Source organism: Mesoplodon bidens, assembly GCF_964165515.1.
Source record: "Mesoplodon bidens genome assembly, chromosome: 3".
Taxonomy (NCBI): Eukaryota; Metazoa; Chordata; class Mammalia; order Artiodactyla; family Ziphiidae; genus Mesoplodon; species Mesoplodon bidens.
In genome coordinates this window covers 123,744,447-123,771,703 of record NC_138178.1, presented here as the reverse complement: position 1 = coordinate 123,771,703, position 27,257 = coordinate 123,744,447, and the positions used below count along the sequence as shown (strand labels likewise).

General features: G+C 36.6%; 1 protein-coding gene across 4 annotated transcripts in view; it reads right to left on the bottom strand.

Moving 5' to 3' along the window:
• The window catches only part of PRPF39 (pre-mRNA processing factor 39), a 38,207-nt gene extending 10,950 nt beyond the window's left edge, over positions 1–27,257 (bottom strand). The window contains exons 1-5 of one of the 4 annotated variants that reach the window (XM_081228083.1): positions 27,107–27,257; positions 10,316–10,662; positions 9,053–9,178; positions 8,289–8,407; positions 3,017–3,184 (exon numbers count right to left, since the gene is read on the bottom strand). In XM_081228083.1, coding sequence (XP_081084209.1) covers positions 3,017–3,184; positions 8,289–8,407; positions 9,053–9,178; positions 10,316–10,633 — 731 coding nt within the window. In that variant the 5' untranslated portion in view covers positions 10,634–10,662; positions 27,107–27,257. Of the gene's footprint in view, positions 1–3,016; positions 3,185–8,288; positions 8,408–8,535; positions 8,699–8,801; positions 9,179–10,315; positions 10,663–27,106 lie in introns of those variants that run through there. The other 3 variants (XM_081228085.1, XM_081228084.1, XM_081228086.1) reach the window with 3 other exon arrangements.

Sequence of the window (27,257 nt, the reverse complement as noted above, 5' to 3'; positions counted from 1 at the left end):
ATACAGAGGCTTAACTTGGCTTATTTTATCACCAGGAGGACAAAAATACAGATTGCCTTATTAAAAAAATTTTAAATGAGGAGGTAACTCTCAAATGTGTAGTATGAAAATGAACAGATTTAATACTCAAATAAATACTAAAATTAAAAATTGTCAAGACATAGATAAGAAACTTGAAATAAGGTAAAACTGAAAAATAACTACTTATAGAACATAAATTTAAAATAATTGGACTTCCCTGGTGGCACAGTGGTTAAGAATCCTCCTGCTAATGCAGGGGACACAGGTTCGAGCCCTGGTCAGGGAAGATCCCACATGCCGCAGAGCAACTAAGCCCCTGTGCCACAACCACTGAGCCTGTGTGCCTAGAGCCCATGCTCCGCAACAAGAGAAGCTACCGACCACAGTGAGAAGCCCGCGCACCACAACAAAGAGTAGCCTCTGCTCGCCACAACTAGAGAAAGTCCGTGCGCAGCAACAAAGACCCAACACAGCCAAAAAATAAATTAAAAAATAAAATACAATAAAAATAAATAAAATAATTGCCACATTATATATATAAACTTCTTTCACATAGTGATAAAATATGCATAATACTAAACAGTAATATTCCATTAGCTTTTTCTACTATAAAGCTAATTTATTCAATATAGAATGGCTGAGTGCCTAATACTGGGTTGGCCAAAAAGTTCGTTAGGGGTTTTCCGTAAAGGAAAATACCTGTTCCTAGGTATTAAGTCCAAAAAGAATTAAAAATCCTCAGAAAATGACAGACGTGTGAGGATACAGGAGACATAAATTCAAAACAGTATTATCAGTGTGCTAAGATAAATGAAATAAATGTAGGTAGAGTGCTGGCACACAAGACAAAACAGACACTTCTGTTTAGGTGAACGGGAAAAAGTGTCACGGAGAAAACATTAAGCTGTATGGGTCTTAAAGAATATGAGTTCATCAGACAAATGGAAAGTGGAAAAGGTATTAGTCATAAAAGCATAAAACATCACTGCCCTTTGGGATATTATCAGTACTCAGGTTATGTCTAGAGTTTAAGAACTACCAGGGACTGGGCCTGAGGAATTAGATCATATCACAAAAGTACTCATGCTAAGGAGGATTTTAAATTAGATATTTTCTTAGGGATAATGTTCAGTGTATATCCAATATACAAGCCTACACAATAGAAATATTTCTATTACAGCACTTAGTTCCTTTAGCACATGCTTCCTCTTCTACACTTTTGAGCAACTTGAGGGCCAAGTCAATGCATACATATCTTCTTTGGGCCTTTATTCCTACAACTTAAATGCATATCATCTGGTACATGGCAAGCACTAAATAACTGACTTTAAATAGGAGAAGTATACTTGGCAAAAGAAAACATTTCAGCAGTTCTCAAAGCAATTAGTAATGTGAATTAGTTTACTTATATAAACTGTAAGATTTACTTATACCAACACTACTTTTGAGTTTGCTATACTCATAAGGAAAGTGGGTCTCATTACATTAAGTGAAAAAGAGTAGATTAAAAAGCAGTATGTGTAATGCAATCCACTAATCTCTATTATACTCATACTTGCATTTTTAAAAGCCCAGTGAAATATTAAAAAAAAAAATACTACACCAAGAACTTTGGGGCCACACTGTCTAGGTTCCAATCAGCTTCCAACCACTTACTACTTCTGTGACCTTTTGCAAATACTTTAATCTTTCTTTGCCTCTACTTCCATAAAATGTAGATAAATAATAGTACCTATACCTATACCTGGTTAATTGTGACGATTAAATAAGGCTCTCAGAATACTGTCTGTATAACTGTTTCCTAGTCATATTTTTTCTTACCAACAATAAAATTATTATAATCATATATTTTACCTATACTTTACACCCTAGAAGAATTGGTTTATGAAAGGAACCCGCTTTGTCCCAGAAAACTTTTTAAAAAGCTTTTAAAAAAACATTAAAAATATTCTTTTAACTTTTTTAATTCACCAAGCGTCTCCACATGCCAACCCTTGTGTTAATAATCTCTTTCAGCAAGTGTCTCCCTAGGTCATTATACCCTAGAAACCTGCCCACCTCCTCTATTTCATGAAAAACAGAGATGGTATATTCAGGTCCACATGCTTTCTGTTTCTAACCTGGGTCTACATAGCTTAGCAAATTGATCCACAGTTCTGTACAAACGTTTCATAAAGTTTTCTAATTTGTTAGTAAAGAAAAATATAGTAAATCACTTACTTAATAACTACTTAAAGTTTACAGGCTCTACCACAATACTAGTTATAAAAATTATGACAGAAATATGGCAGTTAAGAATAGCAAACATTTATCATTTATCAACAGTCCTCATAACTTTCTTGTTCAGAAAGACTTAATTCCGTATTAGTGGGATCCTTATTAGTGGGATACTTTGAATACATCAGAAACATGGAAATCACAGTACACAGAACTAGTTGTTTTAACAGCACTCATTAAAATGAAATGATACCAGTCATAACAGATTATCATAGTAGAAAATTAAACAAACTATTTTTGATTGTTTGAATATAAACCAGACTTACTACATAAAATACATTCTTTGCTCTTTTGGATATAAGATGTTATGTGAATCACAAGAATGGACCTTTAGTAAATCATTATGCTTTAAATAAGCATCTATTATGTGCCATGTACTGTGTTAACCATAAAGAATAATTAAACTTAGATTCTTTTCTCCCATTCCTTCACTACTCTGAAATATCTTAGACAAAAGACAGGATTCCTATCGTTTCCTCACCTATAAAACAGATAAAGAGAACCTTCTGTCTAAAACCAGTAAAGTTCCTAAACATTTTATAAGCTATACTGAAAATGTCAAAATTTTAAAGTGTATATAACTTGTGATTATCGAGCAAGAAAATTTATTCCTGTTTGTGTCTAATATAATCTTACATTTCAAGAGAATAAGTATCCTCATTATTGGAAATTACCTGAGTAATCACAAAAAAATTAACGACCTGATTTTTCCACTCACCTCTGAAAATGATGACTGTACAGCTGTGTTGGAATACCAAGAATACGATCGTATATAGCTGTAACTTCTCTCAGGTTTCCCTGTTCATTTTCCCAGTTTATATACATTTCCCAGAGTCTGTCAGATCGGAAATCTGTTCCTGCAGCTAGAACAGCATGCTCAAAAGTTCTGAAAAATTAAATTATCTCTAAGTTATCTTTCCAAGATAAAAGCACTTTAAAAATATTATTTCTACACTTTGCATTATATACAAATATCAAATCATTGTCATACTCCTGAAACTGATATGTTATACATCAATTATAACTCCATATTTAAAAAAGCAAAAAAAAAATATTTCTAAATTTTAGAAGATAATGATAAATTCAAAATTATATTCAACTTTATACAAGTAGAGATTAAAAGGAAGAAGGAATAGTAGAAAAGTGTACAACAGTTGCTTTAAAAAAAGGGAAAACATAAAGGGAATAGGTAAATGTAATTTTATGTAACTGTATATTGTTTTATATGATATAAATTTGCAATGCAAATTACATTGCAAACATTTAAGAGTAACACAGTAGACACTAAAATATTCATTAAACTTGAAATGTCTGTTGAATAGATTCCTTTAGGGCAAAAGACAAAGAGACAAAATTTATCTCACTTTAAGAAATAATTTTCTGGCAAAACAACTCTCCAACAAGGGGTCAGCTGCCTTGTCAGGTAATGAGAAATATACATATATTTTAAAACTCTCAAAATTCTCTCCTAATTCTAAAATTCCACAGTTACAGTTTACTACAAAATCATTTATTTAAAAATACTTAGCTCATTTGAAGAGATTTCTGTAAGCAATTTTAATCACTGGATTTGATATCCCAATGGGATAAAATTTTAGGTACATGTTTTCAAAATAAATATTAGAATCAAGAGGGATTTTTAACAGTATAAACTACACTACCTAAATTAATCTACAATTTTAACTGAATGCCAATCAAAGCTCTAAGAAATTTTGGATGGAAGAGAAAAAAACAAATTCTAACATTCATCTAGCATACAAAGATGCAAAACATTTTTGTAAAAGTACAAAGCAGCAGGCATTTTCCTGAAAGGTATCAAAAGAAACTAGAAAGCTATAATAATTAAAAGTATGGCACTGGCCTGGTATCAGAAAAATGGATTAACAAAACAGTTCCAAAACAGAAAACAAAATAGATCTATGTATATGTGAGAGTTTAGTATATGATAAGGTATTTTAAATCAATGCACAAAATTTTTTTTAATTTAAAAAATAAAAAAATAATAAATCATTGAAGAAAAGGTAGACTATTCCAAATGGAAAAAAATAAAAGGTTAATCTCTGACTTGCAAAAGATGCAAACTAAGGTTAATCTGTTTCACAAAAGACACAAGCTAAATGTCAGATAAGTGAACTATAAATAAAAAGCCTATAAAAAGAATTAGAAAAAAATTCAAGATTTATAATTCTTGGCAAGATAGGCACAAAACTTAGAAACCAATAAAAGATTACAAATTGAACCACAGTAAGAAAAAAACAAAAACAAACCTCTATATGATAAAGATACCCTAAACAAAGATGTGCCAAAACTGGGGGAAATATGTTTAATACACATAAGGGATTGAGAGAACATGCATGTGTATGTGTGTGTGTGTGTGTGGTACGTGCACACATGTGTATGTTTGTTTGAGATTTTCAAAAGAGTTAAAATACATGTTATTCCTCTGCAGAATCCCAAAATAATCCAGGAAATTAATGCACCAGACACTAAGAAAACTGGAGGTAGCTGGAAGAGGAAGGATGACAGGTAATGAACAAAATGTTTAGACGAAGGTTTGCTTAATGAATGGTTAGAGGCCTTAAACCCACTTTCCTGCTCAGCTATGGGATTTCAGAAGCTAGGTATATGCTCCCCAGGCAGATCAGATGATCCTTCAATGAAAAAACTGCTTGGTATAGGAATAAGATAAAAGGATTCCAACACTGGGAGTCCCACAACAAAAACCTGAGTAGCCACCTGATCATGCACTGTGAAGCCCTTTATGCCAGCTAACAATGTAGTACAGAACTTCCATTCAGTTTATTAGTATTGAATCTTTAACATAAGCAGAAATCCAGAGATCAAACATATCAGAAATGAAAACAAGCAAACAAACAAAAAAGAGAAAACAGCATCGAGGGCAGAGAAAAATTTCAACTATCCTTAATACCCTCAAAGAAATGTTAAAAAGATATGCAGCCAGGGACTTCTCTGGTGGTCCAGTGGTAAAGAATCCACCTTCCAATGCAGGGGACGCGGGTTTGATCCCAGGTCAGGGAACTAAGATCCCACATGCCGCGGGGCAACTAAGCCAGCGCCTCAACAAGAGAGCCCGTGTGCCTCAAACTACAGAGCCCATGCACTCTGGAACCCACGTGCCACAACTACAGAGCTCATACGCCCTGGAGCCTGCGCTCCACAACTAGAGAGAAAACCCACACACCACAACTAGAGAGAAGGCCGTGCGCCACAACAGAAGATCCCACAGGCCTCAATGAAGACCCCGCGTGCCACAACTAAGACCAGACACAGCCAAAAATAAATAAATAAATAAATAAACAAATAAATAAAAATAATAAATATATGGGACTTCCCTGGTGGCACAGTGGTTAAGACTCCACGCTTCCAATGCAGGGGGCCTGGGTTCGATCCCTGGTCCAGGAACTAGACCCCACATGCATGCCACAGCTAAGAGTTCGCATGCCACAACTAAGACCTGACACAACCAAAATAAAATAAATAAATATTTAAAATAATAATTAATAAATATTTTAAAAAGTAAAAAATTTGGATATTAAAATAAAAAGATATGCAGCCATGTAACAAGAATAGGAGGCTATAAGAAAAGGAATATTCAAAGAAGAGGAAAGATTCTTAGATACTAAAAATCTTATGGGGCTTCCCTGGTGGCGCAGTGGTTGAGAGTCTGCCTGCCGATGCAGGGGACACGGGTTCGCGCCCCGGTCCAGGAAGATCCCACATGCCGCCGTGGAGCAGCTGGGCCCATGAGCCATGGCCGCTGAGCCTGCGCGTCCAGAGCCTGTGCTCCACAACGGGAGAGGCCACAACAGTGAGAGGCCCGCGTACCGCAAAAAAAAAAAAAAAAAAAAATCTTATAGTAGCTATTAAAAATCCAATACAAGGTTCAAGGAAATACCTCAAAAAGTCAAACAAATCCTAGGAGATTGAGAAAAAGGTAAGAAAATTAAATGATTAAAACAGAAGGTCCAATATCCAACTATTGAAAACAACAGAGAAAACCAAGGGAAAGAAATTATCAAAATAAGAATGTACACAATAACATTTCTAAGACTAGAAAGATGTGCTTTAAAGCATCCCAGATTGAAAAGGCCCACTAAGTAAGCACAATTAACTAGAAAAAGAAAGTCCACACCAAAGCATCACAATTGCAGTTACAACAAAGATAAAGAGAACATTTTAAAAGCTTCCATGAAGAAAAACAAGTCACATAGAGAATTCAAAAGAACAATGGTATAATACGTCTCAAAAGCAACACCAGAAGATAGATGGAGAAATGCCTTCAAAGCCCTAAGGAAAAATTACTTTCACCTCAAAATTCTACACCCTACCGGACCATCAATTGTTTCAGACATAAAGACTGAAAAAACTTTTTTTCATTCCAAGCATCCTTTATCAGGAAGTTATGGGATGTACTCCTCTAAAAGGCAGGCATGAACCAAGAAAGAGTAGGATCTAACAAGCTCTAAATAAATAGAGCTTGATACCCAGGAAAAAGTTAACGACATCTCCTAGAATCATGGTAATGAGGAAATCCAAAAACTGCTGTACAACAGAATCAGAATACAGCAACCAGTCCAGATTACAGAAGAGGAGGTTCCAGGAGGGCTATCTCCAAGAGGAAAAAAAATGGAATTTACATTTCTCAGAACATAATTCTCTTTTTGTAATGTTCAGATTAAGTAGAATAACACTAGATACATACATTTTTTAGTTTCAAAAAATAACTTATATAGCATTTGTACGTTGTGGAAACTCAGTATTAGTACTGACTACTGAAAGTACCTGTTGGAGGTGGTAGAAAATTTTAAATGTTTAAAGAAAGGCAGGCGAATGGGAAAAAGGGGGGAGGGAAGGAAAGGGGTAATTACAGGAAAAACAAAAAGCTATGAAACTTATCCATACTGGAAAGATGAGGAATGGGAAGACAGGGTATAAGTGAACTAAAAATCTCATCTACCATAACAGAATGATAATGTCTATAGGTACTGAGAGAGAAGCAGAAAGCAGTAGAGTGCTACTGTTATAAACACGTTGGAAAATATCAGAAGAAACGGCTAAAATTTTAAAGAGAGGTGGAGGGATCACTTTTTGTTACAAGCAGTTTAACATTAACTTTTTAAACTACATGTACATATCAATAATTTGATGAAAATAAAAAACAAAAACACATTTTAAATTCCTATAATCAGTAACAAAGACAATCCAAAAGTAAAATGAGCAAATGTCATGAACAAGCAATGTAAAAATGCCTTATATAGACAGCATTTGAAAAGATGGTAAACCAGGATGACCAACCTACAGATATGTGAACTAAGATAATGAAATACTACTGGAGGTTAAAAAAAAAAACATGGCATGACTATGGGAAAATGACTACCCTCATACACCGTGGGAGTTTAAAATTGGTACCACTTTTAAAAGAACATTTGACAAAACATAGCTGCGATTCCCTTTGACAGAAGTTACGTTTTTAGAGTGCTCTATGTAAACATTGACTTGTAAAGAGATGTTCACTGAAGCACTTATTATTTCCTATAAATAAGAATTTGGTCAAATAAAATATACTACCTTGACACTATAAAACATTCTTGCAATGGTTTAAAAAAATGGTAGGGAGAATTTCTAAAACATTCTGTTAATTTTTTTAAGAAATCAAACAAAAATATGTGTAATATGTATACCCACATATATGTACATCTATGTGTATCTGAAAGAACACACCCCAAGTAATTAACCATGAGAGGAGAGGGATTGGGGACATAAGAAAAGGGGCTGTGGAATGGTGGAGGACTTTATTATGTACATTTTTTAATAATCATGCATAAGTTTACTATGTGTATCATTTTTTTAATAGTGAAAAAGAAAGTTAAACTTTTAGTTTAGCATTCATGAGTAGTTCCATTATCAATATCAGAATACTTGACCTATTTATATCTTTAAATACATTTAAATATCAGTGTTTCACATACCCTCTTATTGTACTGTTTGTCTCAGGATCACCAGGGTCCAATGTTTCTTTTAAGAAGTTTATATAATGTATCCAAAGGTCAACACTAAGAGGTATTGCCTGAAGCCCCCGGCGATACACCTAAGAAGAAAACAACAAACTGTACTTCAAATATTTAATTACTTCTTAACAGAGAGGCAACACTGTGTTATCCGGTGAACCTTAGAAATACTAATTACTGGAATTTTGTTTAAATAATCTACCATTACCATTTGGGTGGAGGTTGGATAGAACATGGCAATGTTCTGATCCCCACGTGCAGAGTCTTGATCTTCAAAGCGCAGCAGTCCCTGCATTCTGACCGGGTTGTGTGGGCAGGCTTTGGGTTACAGACCATAGGGCACAGACCCATTAGAGCATCAATGACAGCGTCTGACCAAAAATGCAATAAGACGTAGCAAATGTGACTAGCAAACCAACTATATTGTTTGGAAAATGAGAAATAAATGTAAGTGAGAGAAAAGCCCTGCCCTACTTGTTAAGCTGCAGTGTAATACAGAGGCTTGCACTGCAAAGCTTGACAAACTGTAGAGGTTTAACGCACCTGCCAACAAAGAGAGAAAATATTAGCTACAAATGCCACAAGAGTGACAAATGCAAATAAAATACCCTATAAAATTGTTTGACCATAAATCGTAGGTACTGCCAGCCAAAAAAAGTCTCTGTTTTGTTATTATTTGGCTTACAGTACCTAATGGAGATAACTTCATTCAGTAATGTACGCACCTCATCTGATTGTTTAATGTTGTCATGCCGCTTTTCGAGGTCTGCATACTTTTTCCAATAACCATAGCAATACGGATAGTGTATGAAAAATTTGTCAAACGCTTTCCTGGCAGCCATCAAGTGATTCTGATGAAAATAAAACAAGGTGTTTAAACATCTTAGAAATTTTTGTCACAAAAACTATTATTCCTTTCAAATGTACAGGCATACCTCAGAGATATTGCGGGTTCAGTTCCAGACCACTGTAATAAAGTGTATTATCGCAATAAAGCAGGTCACACACATTTTTTGGTTTCCAAGTGCACACAAAAATTCTGTTTACACTATAGTCTATTAAGTGTGCAATAGCATTATGTCTAAAAAAAGAATGTACATACCTTAATTTAAAAATACTTTATTGCTAAAAAATGCCAAAACAATTACAATAGTAACATCAAATACCACCGATCACAGATGACCGTAACAAACATAATAATGAAAAAGCTTGAAATACTGCAAGAAATACCAAAAATGTGACAGAGACAGGAAATGAGCAAATATTGTTGGAAAAATGGCATCAACAGACTTGCTCGACGCAGGATTGCCACAAACCTTCAATTTGTAAAAAACGCAGTATCTGTGAAGCTCAATAAAGTGAAGCGCAGGGCTTCCCTGGTGGCGCAGTGGTTGAGAGCCCGCCTGCCGATGCAGGGGACACAGGTTCATGCCCCGATCCGGGAAGATCCCACATGCCGCGGAGCGGCGGCCCGTGAGCCATGGCCACTGAGCCTGCACGTTCAGAGCCTGTGCTCCGGAACGGAAGAGGCCACAACAGTGAGAGGCCCGCATACCGCAAAAAAAATTAAAAAATAAAATAAAATAAAGTGAAGCGCAATAAGACGAGGTATGCCTGTTATTATCTCAAAATAAACAGCAGGCTTAAAAACCACACACACAGCAGCCCTTTTTCCTACAAATGCAATCTTATCCTTTGAAACAGAAGGAACTAACTGTCAAACAGCAAGGTAATTTTTTTATTTCAGTAATTTCATACACACATACATACACACACCAATTATTACAAACATTAGACTTTGATTTTAATACTTTCCATAATGTACAAATGCTATGCAAGTTATTTTTGAAGCTAAAAAAAATCTAAAATGTTCTTCAGCTTAATCTGAAAATTATAAAAGAGGCAACTTTAATTACAGAACAATAAGGCCTAGTCTGATATTACTTGATTATTCTGTCCCCTCTAATCCCATTTAAATAGTTACTAACCTCCTGTTCTACATACTGAAGCAAATATACCCAGCCTGTAAAATCCTGAGGATTACTTTCTACAGTTTTCCAAAACTTTTCATATTCTGGAGGGAAATTTGCTTCTGTTTCTGTCACTGGAAGGTCCACAGTATTTGCTATTTCATTTTCTTCCGTAGTTGTATTCACATTAGGAGATCCATCAGGTGACTGTTCCATTTCTGTAACATTCATAATCTCAGTACTGAAATCAGTAGACTGATCTACCACTACCTCTGAACTGTTGCCTGTGCTGCCATTATTGGAATTTCTGTACTCATCCATGTGAGAATTTTGCATGGCTGTTTATTTTTTCTTCAGTTAATGATCTGTGGAAACATAAAGAGAAACATCTTCCAAATGTTTATTTGGCATCATCAAAACCACCTTTTAAAAGCCCAAGTTAGCTACTAAAGGAATATGTTAATTTGATTCTTGAGCTCTCCTGTAAGTCATAATCAGAAGGTTTATTAGTTTTTATATTACAAATTAAATTCTGTAACAAATTTTCCAAAATTCTGCTAGTTTACTGTTGACTGAGTTAAAACTAGCTCCTTCATCTATAAAACAGTGAGTATTGAGCCTGCTCCCTAAAGAAGCAATCATATCTAGAATTCAGTGCTACTTAGCTAGCTAAGAATCTAAATTTTAATATCTGAATGCTATCTTGCTACCAATCCTGAAAAATAGCAATATCTTTAATATCTGTTCTGGAGGCTTTAGCTAACAAAACAAATTCTGGTCATGGATATAAATGTTTCAGAGGGAAACTCATAACTTAGCTCAGGATAGATTTTTAAGAAGGTTATACTGTTGAAATATATCTATAAATTTTAAATCCTAGCAGCTAGGTTAGATTTTATTATAGAAGATACACATTAAGGTTTGAAAATTAAAGAGTGATCTTTAAAGTGAATAAGAGTTATTAAAAACATAGTCATAAAAGAAATAATAAAAAAATAAAAACCTAGTTATAAGGGAATTCCCTGGCAGTCCAGTGATTAGGACTCTGTGCTCTCATTGCTGCGGCCCCGGGTTCGATTGCTGCGGCCCCGGGTTCGATCCCTGGTCAGAGAACTTAGGTCCCACAAGCCATGCAGCCAAAAATTAAAAAATCATAAAAAAAAATTTATGAAAGTTTTACCATCTGGATAGTTACTTCATAAAATCTTTTAAATTAAGTCATCTTATGGTTAAGGCTATAAAATAATAAGGAATTATTATTTTACCCTGTAAGGTAATACTACAATGTATTTTCACAATTCACTTCATCTCTTCCACTAACAGTTTAACTGGAAACTGAATCATTAAATTATAGGGCATGTCTTCTTTTTAAATTAGGGATTATTCTCAAAACTAAACAGACCATAAAACTGATTTACTCCTAAAATACACTCAGAATACATAATTAGTTAATATTGCATAATATAATGTAAAAAAGGATTAAAACTAAAGGAATTCAAAGAAAGAAATGCAAGTGGCCAATAAACATATGAAAGGACTGAATCTTTACTAATAAAGATGTAAATTAAAACAATGAGATATCAAATTGGCAAAAGTAAAAAGATATTTCTGGGGCTTCCCTCGTGGCGCAGTGGTTAAGAATCTGCCTGCCAATGCAGGGGACACGGGTTCGAGCCCTGGTCTGGGAAGATCCCACATGCCACGGAGCAACTAAGCCCGTGAGCCACAACTACTGAGTCTGCGCGTCTGGAGCCTATGCTCCACAACGGGAGAGGCCGTGACAGTGAGAGGCCTGCGCACCGCGATGAAGAGTGGCCCCCGCTCGCCGCGACTGGAGAAAGCCCTCACACAGAAACAAAGACCCAACACAGCCAAAAATAAATAAATTTAAAAAAAAAAAAAGATATTCCTGGAGGACAGTCACACAAAATATACCAAATGGCAATTGTGCATATTTTATGTTATGTAAATAATCAGATAAAAAACATTTGTTTAAAAGCACTCACTAGAACACTATTAAAGCGAAAAAAGAGGGTAGTATTAAGAACACTGCTTTAGTAGGTGGCATATTTGTACAATGGAATAATAATAATTTAAAAGGAAATATGTGCACCTGTCTTGATATAGAAAGACAACCACTACATATATATTATATGCACGCTACACACAGATCTGTAAGGATTTATATCAAATAAAATACACTAACAATATTAGTTGGTGTTAATGGCTGTTCTTCCCATATAACTGGGCTGACGCTTTCTTCTTTTGGCTTATCTGCAATTATTTAACTGAAGTTAAAAAAAAAAAGAGGTATTTTGTTTCATTTGTTTTTTTTTTTTTTTTTTTTTTTTTAAAATCAACTTTATTGAAGTATTATTTATGTACGATAAAATGCACCTACTTTGATCATCTAGTTTGATGAATTTTTGGTAAATGCTGCCCCGTTGATTTTTTGTGTGTGTGTGGTACGCGGGCCTCTCACTGTTGTGGCCTCTCCCGTTGCGGAGCACAGGCTCCGGACGCGCAGGCTCAGCGCCCATGGCTCACGGGCCCAACCGCTCCGCGGCATGTGGGATCTTCCCAGACCGGGGCTCGAACCCGCGTCCCCTGCATTGGCAGGCGGACTCTCAACCACTGCGCCACCAGGGAAGCCCTGTTTTGTTTTTAAGAAAAACCAGCTCTAGATATGACATGCCAGTGGTTGGCTGGATACAAATTTTTTTTTTTTTTTTGCAATTTTATGCCTACTTTAAAGATCTGGGTTTCTCTATAGTCTACACAACCTAGCTCCACATAATTGTCACCTAGTAAGCTATTTTTTTTTTAAAATACAGATTCATTGGCCCCAACGCCAATGATTCTGAGTTCTAGGCTCAGGTCCAGAAAGTTCTACTTCTACCATGTTCTCTGAATGATTCAGAGGAACAGAAACTTATTCATGGGTAAACTCTGAACAATGGAACTGCTGCATCAAAGACCTGTGTATATTAAATTTGGGAATACACTGACAACTTATCTTTAGAAAAGTTGTACCAGCCATTTGACAAGACACTTTTAGTTGACTATCCAACATTCCCTCTCACCATCTTCTCTCACCATCTTCCTAATAAAACACTGTTTTGGTTCAGAGAAGCAATATACCTAACCCCATGTAAGGATTATGAGTCTGAAAAGCACGTCTGCTGCAGAGCTCTGGGAACAATTTTGCTTTTCTGATAAAAGGGACAGTCAACAAATACTGTAGGCTCTACCACTTTCTTCTTACTTCGAATGTGAACACATGTGAAACTTGTATTCACAAAGCAGTCAAAAAACTGGCCAGGAAAATTAAGAAATGCCAGCCCTGACATCAAGCTGCTAATAACACAATGCCAGCTTCATACTGTGTAAGAAAATAAGTCCCTATTTGCTTAAACTAGTATCAATAGATGAGTTTTTCTATTACTTGCAGAAAAATGCATTTCTAACTAACCCACTAATGAGACATGGACATGAGAAAGTCCATTCTTCCATCTCCTCTTGTCAGCGCTAGGTATCATGAAACAATTTTTGCTCATCTGATTAAAAAAAAAGGAAAAAAGAGAGTAGTACCTCATTTTGATTTGCATTTCTTTAACTACAAGGATGTTGAATTTCTATTTCCTTTATTCCCCTTAAATACTATTACACATCCTTTGTCTCTATATATTTTTTAATTTATTTACTTGTTTGTTTATTTATTTATTTTTGGATGAGTTGGGTCTTTGTTGCTGCACGTGGGCTTTCTCTAGTTGCAGCGAGTGGGGGCTACTCTTCATTGTGGTGCGCGGGCTTCTCAGTGTGGTGGCTTTTCTTGGGGCGGATCATGGGCTCTAGGCATGCAGGCTTCAGTAGTTGTAGCTCGTGGGCTCTAGAGCGCAGGCTCAGTAGTTGTGGTGCACGGGCTTAGCTGCTCTGCGGCATGTGGGATCTTCCTGGACCTGGGCTTGAACCCGTGTCCCCTGCATTGGCAGGCGGATTCTTAACCACTGCGCCACCAGGGAAGCCCTGTCTATATTTCCTACTGCATTTTTTATGAATGGTTTGCAAAAGCTCTATGTAAACTAGAAAATGACACACATTGTAAAACATTTTTGAGTTTGTCTTCTTACTAGTTTTAGGTTTTTTCTGTGTGTATGGAAGGCATCTTTTAAATTGTCATGTAGATTTGATATCCGGATTTTAAAATATGTCCATTATTCCAGAATGCAGTATGCAGCAAATTTTTTCCCAAGAAAGGATAAATTTAAAATGTTAAATCAAGTGAACTTTGAGGCTGAATGCCACTGGAAGAATTAGTTGTAATCAGATAAATCTAGGGAATATTTTTTTAAAAGGAGAAGAAGAAGAGGGAAAGGAGAAGAAGGAAAGTGGGGGAAGGTCAGGTGGGGACAAAAAAAAGTTTTCAATACTTGATGCATATCCAGCACTATACTACATTCCTTGTAGAGAATACATAGGTATAAGATAAGGTCCTCACTCTAAGGCTTATTAACTATTAGTAGTTGGAGAGCGATAAAAAAAACCATGCAAAACAATTAGAGAGACAGACAAAATTTCAAATGAAACAAAGTCAAAGTTTAGAAAAATCAACTGAAAATTATAGGCATCTAGCAAACCTTCATGAAATACAGAATTTGGTCTTCACTTTGAAAAACTATAGATTTTGGAACAATAGTGAAATAATGATAAATTATTCCAAAATAGCGAATAGCCCACTTGCCTTGACAGAACAACCCTTCTTATTAACAGTAGACAAGAAGACGGAAATTAGGACTGGTTCCAAGACAAGAAGGAAATAAGACTGACCAGAATGAAGAGGGTCTGCATTGGGGAAGTGAAATGAAAGTAAGCAGCATGGAGAGCAAGAGGAATCTGAGAAGAAATAATACAACCAAATCCAGTTGGTACACGATAAAGGACAATCCCAAAGTATCAATATTAAACTACCACAAAAAATAGTTCCCTCCTATTTGAATGACTAATTATTGTCATAAACTTTTCCGGATTTACCAGTTGAGACCCTAGGAAAAGGCGCAGAAGCTTTTCAACTTATTTTGGTCTCTTTTGCCCCCTCCTTTAAAGAAATGACACATTTGAAGACTAATTTTCCAGATACAAATTAGTCATTATTTTGTATCTTTTTATTTCAAAGCATACTGTCAAAAAAACAAACGGAAAGTTGTTAGTTGATACATTCTGATTCATTTACTACCTGTTCTATGCTAACTGCATACTTAAGTGGGACATAAGGGTTTCTTCTGGAATCAGCAAATTTACCACACCCCTGCATCTTCAGAAATGATCAATTAGTCCACACCCTGCAATTACAGTGTTAAAATAAGAGTTAAGGGGCTTCCTTGGTGGCACAGTGGTTGAGAGTCCGCCTGCTGATGCAGGGGACACGGGTTCGTGCCCCGGTCTGGGAAGATCCCACATGCCACGGAGCGGCTGGGCCCGTGAGCCATGGCTGCTGAGCCTGCGCGTCCGGAGCCTGTGCTCCACAACGGGAGAGGCCACAACAGTGAGAGAGGCCCGCATACCTCAAAAAAAAAAAAAAAAAAGAGTTAAGAACGCCAGCCTTACCCTTAGGGAGATCATTTTTCTGATTACTTCAAAAAATCACATGGCCAAAAGAAAAATACACTAAAGTTATTTTTTTAATAAGTTATTCTAACATATACTTCATAATGTGGCAATTACTAGTACCAGTTTATTCTTAACAACCACCAATAACTTCCAACTAGCAACATAAAATGGCAAAGGGGTAAAAAACGACTATCAAAAGGAAGAAGACAACAGTGTGGTATTGGCATAAAGACAAACAGACCAATAGAATAGAACAGAAAGCCCAGAAATAAATGTTGGACAAGGGTCCCAAGATCACTCAATGGGGAAAGGACAGTCTCTTTAACAAATGGTGCTAGGAAAACTGGATATTCACATGCAAAAGAATGAAGCTGAATCCTTATTTTACAGCATACACAAAAGTTAACCCAAAATGGATTAAAAACCTAAATGTAAAACCTAAAACTATAAAACTCCTAGAAGAAAACATACGGGAAAAGCTTCATGATATTGGACTTGGCAATGATTTCTTGGCTATGATACCAAAAGCACAGGCAAAAAAAGCAAAAGTAGACAAATGGGGCTACATCAAACTAAAACTTTCATACATCAAAGGACACAATCAACACAGTTAAAAGGCAAATAGCAGAAGAGGAAATATTTGCAAATCTTATGTCTGATTAGTAGTTAATATACAGAATACATAAAGAACTCCCATAACTGAACAACACTCAATTAAAAAATAAAAAAATGACTTAGACATTTCTCCAAAGATGATAAACAAATGGCTAACAAGCACATGAAAAGATGCTCAACATCACTAATTATCACAGAAATACAAATCAAATTCACAATGAGACATCACGTCAATACCGATCAGGATGGCTACTATCAAAAAAAAAAAACAGAAAATAACAAGTTTTGTCAAGGATGAGGTGAAATTGGAACCTTTGTGCACTAACTGTGGGATTGTAAAATGGCACAGAAAACCAAATGGAGTTTCCTCAAAGTATTAAAAATAGAGCTACCATATAATCCAAAAATCCCAGGGACTTCCCTGGTGGTCCAGTGGTTAAGACTCCACGCGCCTAATGCAGGGGGCCCAGGTTCAATCCCTGGTCAGGGAACTACATCCTGCATGTCACAACTAAAAGATCCCACAAGCCTCAATGAAGATCCCACACACAGCCATGAAGATCCCACGTGCTGCAACTAAAACCCAGCACAGCCAAAATAAATAAATATCAAAAACAAAAACAAAAATCCCACTTGAGTATCTATCCAAACTAACTGAAAGCCAGGTTTCAAAGAGCTATCTGTATACCCATGTTCATAGACGCACTATCCACAACAACCGAAGGAGCAACCCAAATGTCCACCAACAGATGAAGTAAATAAAATGTGATATATACAAACAATGGAATATCATCAGTCTTTAAAATGAAGGAAATCCTGTCATACACTACATGGATGAACCTTGAGGACATTATGCTAAGTGAAATAAGCCAGTTGCAAAAAGACAAGTACTACATGATTCTACCTATATCTAGAGTTGCCCAATTCATAGAAAGAGAAAGCTAAATAGTGGTTATGAGGGACTAGAGAGAGGGGGAAAAGAGTTGTTGTTGTTTTAATGGGTATAGTTTCAGATTTGTAAGATGAAAAAGTTCTGGAAATCTGTAAAAACACGTTAATATACACAACACTACGGAACTGTACACTTAAAAATGGTTAAGAAGAGGGCTTCCCTGGTGGTGCAGTGGTTGAGAGTCTGCCTGCCGATGCAGGGGACACGGGTTCGTGCCCCGGTCCGGGAAGATCCCACATGCCGCAGAGCGGCTGGGCCCGTGAGCCATGGCCGCTGAGCCTGCGCGTCCGGAGCCTGTGCTCCGCAACGGGAGAGGCCACAACAGTGAGAGGCCCGCGTACCGCAAAAAAAAAAAAAGGTTAAGAAGGGACTCCCCTGGCGGTCCAGTGGTTAAGACGCTGCATTTCCACTGGAGGGGGCGCGGGTTTGATCCCTGGTCGGGGGGGACTAAGATCCTACATGCTGTGCAGCATGGCAAAAAAAAAAAAAAAGATTAAGGTAAATTTTATGTGTTTTTACCACAATAAAGCTTTTTTTTTTTAAAGGAAGAAGACAGCTAAGCTATAACTAAATTAGAAAAGACAAAATACGAGAGACTAGGAATTAGAATTTCCAGATCTTTCTTTCACCATAAGAAGACAAAGTATAGTGTGGTAAATATTATAAAGAACAAAGGGGTAGAGGAGGGTGAGTCCTACTTCTCTCCCTTAATAGCATGAGATTCTAGGTCAGTCTTACTTTTCTCACTTCCAAATAAGACTAGTAATACTTGTATTATCTGCTTCACAGGGCTGTTGAAAACTTCGGATGAGATAAAAGCATGTGAAAGTCTTAAAAACTATAAATTCACATAAATGAAGATACCACTGCAAACAATTAATTCCCTGGAAATTGTTATCCAAACTTAAGGTGTTATACTTTAAAATTAATAATGAAAATAAAAGTGAACTTTACAATGCATTTAAAATTTGTTTTGTAGAGGGTTTTAAGCAGAGAAAGAAAAAACTCTGTTGACTTTAACTTCAAAAAATTGGTAATCAACACAGCGTTTATCTGAAGGCATTATTTTATTTCTTGACTTTTCCATTTTAGATCTTTTTTGCTATTAGAGAAGATACAGGTTTAGTTATTATACCAAACATACATGCACAGCTTTCCTCTCATGTGCTCCCAATACAGTTCTATCAGGTTGGGCTTAAATCAATATTCAAGTTTACATTATTATGACCATGTAAACATTTTTTTCAAGCTATCTTGTAAACTATAATTACATTTCCTTGCTTCTCTTTCTTTAAATATTTCCTCATTTTCACATGTTTTGTTGCCTTTGAAAAATGACCCCACATCCTTGAGGTCTTATAAAGGTCCTTCAAAAACAACTGTCACTCATACTTATCAATTCTATTTTCCCTTCCGGAGCCATCCTTTCTGAAACCATCTAATCTTCTGCAACAATTTAGACTGGCTTGTCCTGTCTAGGTTTGTCTCTTCATTTTGATCCAAGGAATTCCTTTCACTTGTCCCCTTGGTTGAATCTCATTTACAATAAAATCTTTTTCTTTGTTGATTTACTCCCTCTTGTAAAGAATCATTTCTGTAACTCTGAAAAAGGGTATGTAGGGTGAAAAAAAGTAAGACTTTCCAATTCTAAAATCCTCATAACTGAATGCCAGATTGTGAGTATAAAATTCTAGAATGAAAATAATTTTTTCTTAAAAGTTTTGAAGGAATTTATTCATTGTTTCCTAGCATCTGACGTTGCTGTTGAGAACATCTGATGTCTTTTTACTTCTTATCCTCGATATGTAATCTTTTTTCCTCCACAGCTTTTAGTTTCTGTTTATCCCAGGTGTTCTGAAATTGCATAATGATATGCCCTAAGGTGAGTCTTTTCCATTCATTCTGCAAGGCATTCATTTGGAAGGCCTATTTTAATCTATTTATATCATTCAGTTCTTATGTTCTGTATCTATTATTTATTTGATAATTTCCTCCTATTGATTTTCTCTTTGTTGAATTCACACTGCTCAGGTGTTGGACCTCCCGGATTGATCCTCTACTTTTCTTACCTTTCCCCACATTTTTCTTCTATCCCTTTGATTCATTCTACTCTGCCATAACCCTTTTACTGGATTTTTAATGTGAGTCAAATTTTTAACTTCCATTTTTTATTCTCTGAGTAATCAATATTCCTTTTTCACTGCCGTATCTCCTGCTCTCTCTCTATAATTTACTTTAAATTTTCTTCTGTTCTCAGCACTACCTGTCTCTTCTGAGTGTCTTTTGATTATTTTGGTCTCTCAAGTACAGTGATCTTCAAACTTCTGTTCAAGAATAAGTGTGAGGCATTACAAAACAAATTAGAGGCTGGATAAAGCTTGGCAACTGGTGGGCCTCAGTGCAGGATGACATTCTTTTTTTTTTTTTTTTTTTTTGGCCACGTCATGCAGCTTGTGGGATCTTAGCTCCCCGACCAGGAATGAAACCCATGACCTTAGCAGTGAAAGTGCAGAGTCCTAATGACTGGGAATGTCCATGATGGCATTCTTTGAGGGGGGAACCCACTAAATGTCAGTGCTCTACATTATTTCCCTTGGGTTAAGTTTTCCCAAAGAAGAATGTTTCAACTTAAGTAAGGCAACAAGCATTCGGGGAGCAAAGAAGACAAACAGGGCTGGTGATTTCACCATTCAATATATAAACTTTCATTCAACTTCCCATTTTCGCTAAGATCCTTCACCCCTGCTCCACCTCCCAACAGCTTTAGGCTAAATAACTTCTCTGCTTTCGCCCTCTTCAAATAACGAACATTCAGTTTTTTGCTGGCTATACTAGATGGAGAAGGAAAATCTAGGGTCTAAACTACTCTAGACTTTTAACAAATCTTACAATTTTTAGTTGCATTCAGCACTCCCATCTTCAGAGGCCCTTGGAACCTGAAATTCCTGAGCCTTTCTGGGATTTTGTGGGAATATCCATCTTGTTTCTTATTAACTTCCCTCTCTGCAGGCACAGAGCTGAACGCAAAAAAGTGAAAACCTACGTTAATCAGTTAAAACTGGTCCATCTGCTTTCTTCCAAAACGTTGAATTCTCATCTGTTGATACCTCCTCTTCTGTTCTTTGTCCTTTTGGGTTTATACTATTTTATTTCTTTTTTACTTTATCTGATTTATATTTTTCATTAATTTTACTGAATTTAGGTATACAAATTACTCTATGCTGAACCCCTTTTATTTAGTATTTTTAAAAATCTCTAACCAATATCATTTCCGAGTGTAATAATATTCATTCAACAGATATTTAATGAGCTAATTCTGTGTGTCAGACACTACTATTCTAAGCACTGGAAATTTAGCTGTAAACAAAACAAAGTCCCTGCTCTCAAGGAGCTGACATTCCAGTGGGGAGATAGAGACTTTTTTTTATCTAACTACATTTCTAATATGTATGTGGTACCAAGTGCTAAGAACAAAATAAAAGAGAGGATGAGGTAGTAAGACAGCCAGTCATGCAGCTGTCTGGAGAAAGAAAATTACAGGCAGCAGAAAGAGCAAGTTCTGAGATAAGTAAGGGCAGTATGGTTGGATTTGCTTAAATATTCCTCAGTTTGACTTGAGTTCTTTCTACGATTTGGCTTTACTAAGTATATCACAGTAAACTCCCTCATGTAAATGCCTATTTGTAAAAAGCAATTTCCTTTGGGTTATATTCTCAAAATGCAGTATGTAGCATAAACCTTAAAATTAAGCATAGCTTTGACCTATGTTTAAAAGAAAATATTCTAGAATTTTCTCCTTAAGAAATAATGATGAATCTACAGGCAAATTATTAGAAGTATTAGACTTACAAAGTTATTGGCTAAAAGAAATATGTAAGAATAAGTAACATTTCTATCATTAGAAATAATTTTTTAAAGGCCATATGAAAGAATTAATCATGAACAACCATGTTCTATTGCAGTATTTTTCCTAAGAAAATAACCATGTGTTGGTACACTATGCAGTCCAGCCCATATCACTCCAATGAAAATACTAATTTCTCATATTGACCTAGCTGCCACAGCCAACGGTGGGTCAGGCTTTATCCTCATAGATCTCCATTAATGCCCTATTTCCTTCTTAAAATTCTTTATACCTCCAAGAAGTAAATCTATTGTTACCAGTCTCCCAATCCCCTCACCTCTTCTATTATTCTTTTTAATTTCTATTTTATATTGGAGTATAGTTGATTTACAACATGTATGTTAGTTTCAGATGTACAGCAAAATGATTTAGTTATATATACATATATCTATTCTTTTTCAGATTTTTTTCCCATATAGGTTATCACAAAGTATTGAGTAGTTTCCCTGTGCTGTACGTAGGTCCTGTTGATCATCTATTTTACATATGTAGTGTGTATATGTTAACCCCAACCTTCTAATTTATCCCTTCCCCTCCCTTTCCCCTTTGGTAACTGAAAGTTTGTTTTCTATGTCTGTGAGTCTATTTCTGCTTTGTAAATAAGTTCATTTGTATCACTTTTTAGATTCCATATATAAGACATATCATATAAGACATATCATATGATATTTGTCTGTCTGACTTCACTTAGTATGATAACCTCTGGGTCTAGGCATGTTGCTGCAAATGGCATTATTTCATTCTTTTCTATGGCTGAGTAACATTCCACTGATATGTACCACATGCTCTTTAACCATTCCTCTGTTCATGGACATTTAGGTTACCTCCATATGTTGGCTATTGTGAATAGTGCTGCAATGAACACTGGGGTGCATGTATCTTTTCAAATTATGGTTTTCTCCAGATACACGCCCAGGAGTGCATTTGCTGGATCATATGGCAGCTCTATTTGCAGTTTTTTGTTTTGTTTTGTTTTTGTTTTTTTTGCTGTATGCGGGCCTCTCACTGTTGTGGTCTCTCCCATTGCGGAGCACAGGCCCCGGATGCGCAGGCTCAGCGGCCATGGCTCACGGGCCCAGCCACTCTGCGGCATGTGGGATCTTCCCGGACCGGGGCACGAACCCGCATCCCCTGCATCGGCAGGCGGACTCTCAACCACTGCACCACCAGGGAAGCCCCTATTTGTAGTTTTTTAAGGCACCTCCATACTGCTCTCCATAGTGGCTGTGCCAATTTACATTCCCACCAACAGTGTAGGACAGTTCCCTTTTCTCCACACCCTCTCCAACATTTATTGTCTGTAGACTTTTTGATGATGGCCATTCTGACCAGTGTTGAGGTGATACCTCACTGTAGTTTTGATTTGCATTTCTCTAATAATTAGCAATGTTGAGCATCTTTTCATGTGCTTTTTGGCCACCTGTATGTCTTCTTTGGAGAAAAGATCTTCTGCCCATTTTCTGACTGGGTTGCTTGTTTTTCTAATATTGAGCTGCATGAGCTGTTTGTATATTTTGGAGATTAATACCTTGTTGGTCACACTGTTTGCAAATATTTTCTCCCATTCTGTGGGCTGTCTTTGCGTTTTATTTATGGTTTCCTTTGCTGTGCAAAAGTTTTTAAGTTTAATTAGGTCCGAATTGTTTATTTTTGTTTTTATTTTCCTTATTTTAGGAGGTGGATCCAAAAAGATATTGCTGCAATTCATCCTGAAAAGTGTTGTTCTGCCTATGTTTTCCTCTAAGAGTTTTCCCTCACCTCTTGTATAATCTTCCCTCCCTTTTGCTCTCAAAGTATTTGTTCTGTACCCCTATTATAGCACTCCTATAAAAGTTGAAATACATAACCATTATTTGTCTTTTGCTCTCTAAGTATTTATTCTGCACCTCTATTATAGCACTCTTATAAGAGCTATATTATTTGTCCTCCTCCTTACCTTGGTCATAATGGATGAAGTATCTCTGCTGCTATGAAAGGTCAAACCCTGAACTCATGACTTGGATCACTTCTCCCACCCATCTTCTCAAGAATGTTGCTTCTTAAATTATCTTCACTCTCTCCTTATCAGTTTCTCTCAGTATATTAGATTACTTCCATTAGCCTTCAAACATGTAAAAATATCTCTCATCTTTTATATAACAATTCATAATATACATACTATAATTTAGCTTAAAAATAAGCAAAGGGCAATCATAAACTATGTTAAGGATTTGGATTTTGTTCCAAGTACATCGGGAAGACAATGAAGTTGTCTACTTCTACACCCTCCATTTACTTGTAAATTTGGATTCTTCTTTATTACTACTCTGAAATTCCCCCAAGATCACAATCTCCTTGTTTATAAATCCAACTGGACATGTTCTGATTCATCTTTCTGATCTACTCTTCACAGCATCCAACAGTAATGATGACTTCTTCCCTGAAAGGCTCTCTCTTCTTGCCCTTTACTGACATATCACAGTCACCTAGTTTTGTTGTGTTTTCCAGTTCAGCTCATTTCAGCTTCAAAGCCTTAGTGTATGCACTTTCTTCTACCTGGAATGCTCTCCCACCCCTGTACCCAACCCCCACACACCCACTCAGAGCCTTCAACCTAACTGAAGCCCATTCATTAATCTGGGCACATTTAAACATCCCTTCCAGAAAAGTATTCCCATACCCTCCAAATTAGTTAGGTTCCCCCAATGATGCTTCCATAGCATCCTTTTTCCCCATAGCACACATCACATTTGTGATACTCATTCAATGTCTATCTTCCTTTGTCTCAAATTCCGAGAGTAAGAACCAGGTCTACAAATACGCAGAGATACAGTACACACGCAGGCCTAGTACGCACTTAATTCATTGTATGATAAACAAAAAACATCACAGGCCTTACCCTCCACCCAGAGTCTTAAACCTAGTTTACTACTTTCATAATCAATTGGAAAGTTGTATAATAAAGTGCTTGGGCTTTAGAGCCTGATAGAACTGAATTAAAGATCTGGCCCAGTTTCTCATTAGGGAACTTTGAGCAAGTTACTTAACCTCTCTAAACCTCATCCACAAATAATCACACATACCTTGCTATAAAGATTAACTATCCTCTTCTTTTACACTGCTACTGTTACAATATAAATAATTATTCGCTCCCCTCTTGAATAATGTTTTTCAAACATTATTCAGAATGCTTCAAACCAGCTTTTTTTTTTTTAAAGGAAAAATACAGAGTAGAAAAAATACATCAGAGTACAATGAACATGTTAAGGGCATACTGTTGAAATACACATAGAATTCAACTATTGGATTATTGGATTGAAATGTTACATGTACATCCTATTCTGGGTTGCAGTCAAAAAATTTGAAAAACATTGCTACACTATTGCTACAGATAAATTAATATTATTAGAATATTAAATTCAGTGAGAACAGGGCCCTTGGTTTTGTTCACTACTATGTCCCTAGAACCTAAAACAGTGTCTAGTATAAAACAGCACATAAATATTTGTTGAAAGACTTGATATATCTGGTCCCAATTTAACTTTTCAAACGTATTAATCCTACAGTATTCTTTACTGTCATTTACAGAGGACAACACATTCTCATGCCTGAGCCTGGGCTCATGCTATTCTCTCAGAATAACAAAAGTTTCCTCCTTTTCTCAACTCACCAAGCCACTCGATGCCCTTTTACTACTCTGTACTTTCTTATATAAAACCATGAGAGGCATAAAGTCCACAAGTATAAAAGAAAACACGATATATTAAAAGTGAATATGCAGTACATGAAAAAATACAGTTCTACATCAGTTCATACAGTTCAAGTTTTAGTTCAGTTATGACATACATCTGACCAACAATTCAGCATGCCATCTTAAAATTTAAAAGCTCTTTTGGAGGATGACTTAAATAACCCATACTCAAAAATGAGAAGTCTGATCTATTACCTTCTTTTTTCTCTCTCTATAGGCATTTATGCTGACAGAGGTACTCAAAATCATACCACTGATTATTCTTTTCATAAAGAGGGCAACACATAAAAATCTGAAGTCATCACTAAGGACTGAAAGTCAGGAGTTTAAGTACTGCAAATCAACTAGCTTTGCAATCCAGAAGTCACTCTGTACCTCATCCACACATAAGCCAATGTGAAGACTCAAAGTGTTTAGAAGAAAAGAGGCTATCATAACCAGTGGCTTTGGAAATTGTTTTCAGAGGCTGAGCAGAATGTTCACAGATTGACCTTTTTAAAGTTTCCACGTATTAAGCACTTACTATGTTCCAGAAATTGGATTTTATTTACATAAATGTTTCTATCATCTTTGGTCTTTGGGGAAAAAAAAAACCATTGGCTGGAACTACTTTCTTCCCCCTTTGGCTACTTTTCAAAAAAAATTAAAATCCTAAGTTTTATGCAGAATTATTTGTTAGCATACCACAGAAAGTTCTGTTCTCTCTTCTTTTTTTTAGGTTATTACAAAATATTGAATGCAGTTCCCTGCGCTATACAGTAGGGCCTTGTTTATCTATTTTATACATAGTAATTTGTATCTGCTAATCTTTCTCTTGAAAAAAAGCCACACACACTTTTTATCTTTCCCATATTCAACTACAAGCAAGTAAAAAGACTACCAAATATTCTGACACTAAAAAAATTCTGCTTTTCAATTCTCAAATATCTCTCACCACCTACTAATTAGCCATCTTTGATCACCCCTAATTATTCCAGAGTTCACAATCTTATAAACGTCTTCTTTAGTACAACTCCTTTCATTCACTTTATCCCTACCAGAGGCTGAAGAGTGGAAAATTCCAACTTCTGCAATTTTAGAATGAGGTTATAAAGGGGGGGTGGGGAGGGACACCTGACAGTAGTTGCTTGTTTTTTTTCAATCCACTTAAGCTCTCAAAGCCAAAAACACTTAAGTTCCAACATGAGTTTCATATTTCCCTGTATGAAACTTGCTTTCTTAGGTTTCAACCTTTACAACTGTAAAAAGAAAAGTGTTATGTATTTCTGAACAAGGATCAGTTGCCAAATAACCTGATGTCCTCAAAGAAAAGGCAACATGAATATTAAACTAAAATTTTAGTCGGCATAAATATAGTACCTAATATGGTACTTAATAATACATTAAGAGCAGTACTACTAATTAACTTAAAGATGTGATTTTTGGAACGAGAAAAACATCAGTGTTGGTCTCTGGCTACGAAAGGTAAACATTATTCTTTCATGTTTGGTTTTTCTGCTTATACTCTATCCTGCCAAAAGCTTTAGCTGATCTTTGGAGTGCTGTGACTCAGGGTCCCAGAGTGTGGCTTTGGTCAGAACGCGAAAGGCGCCCTACAAGGCGCCTAAAAGTTTAACACAATTTGTATTATATTCTCCCAATCCTCTGGGTCCCTTCCACTTCCAGCCGTCCCAGCCACAGTGATTCCGAACTCTCGGGAAAGCATGGGCTTTAGACTTACCCCCAAATCTCTTCCTAAATCAAGGTGGAGGCCCACATTTCCCCTCCCGTCCTTAAGCACCGGCAGAGAAACGTGTGGTCTAAGAAAAGAAACCTCGCACCGCTCCACCCAACAGGTGGGAAGGAGAAGGGATGGACAGCTGGGCCCCGAGGCCAAGGCAGGCCTCAAACAGGGCGGGAGAGGGAGGCCGCAGCCCTAGCGCGGCCTGACACAAGGCAGGCGCCTTGCTGCCCCGCGTACCACCCCCTCCGGCCAATTCCAAGGCGCCCGCCCCAGCTGACCTGACGATGGATGCCGCTCAATGCCATGAGCCGCAGTCTGGGCCAAACGAGCCGAAGAGGGCACGTCCACCGTCTCTGTCCCCACAGACACCGGAGCAGACGCCACCAGCGCCACGGCCGCCTCGTCGAGAGTGAGGCGCGCATGCGTCGG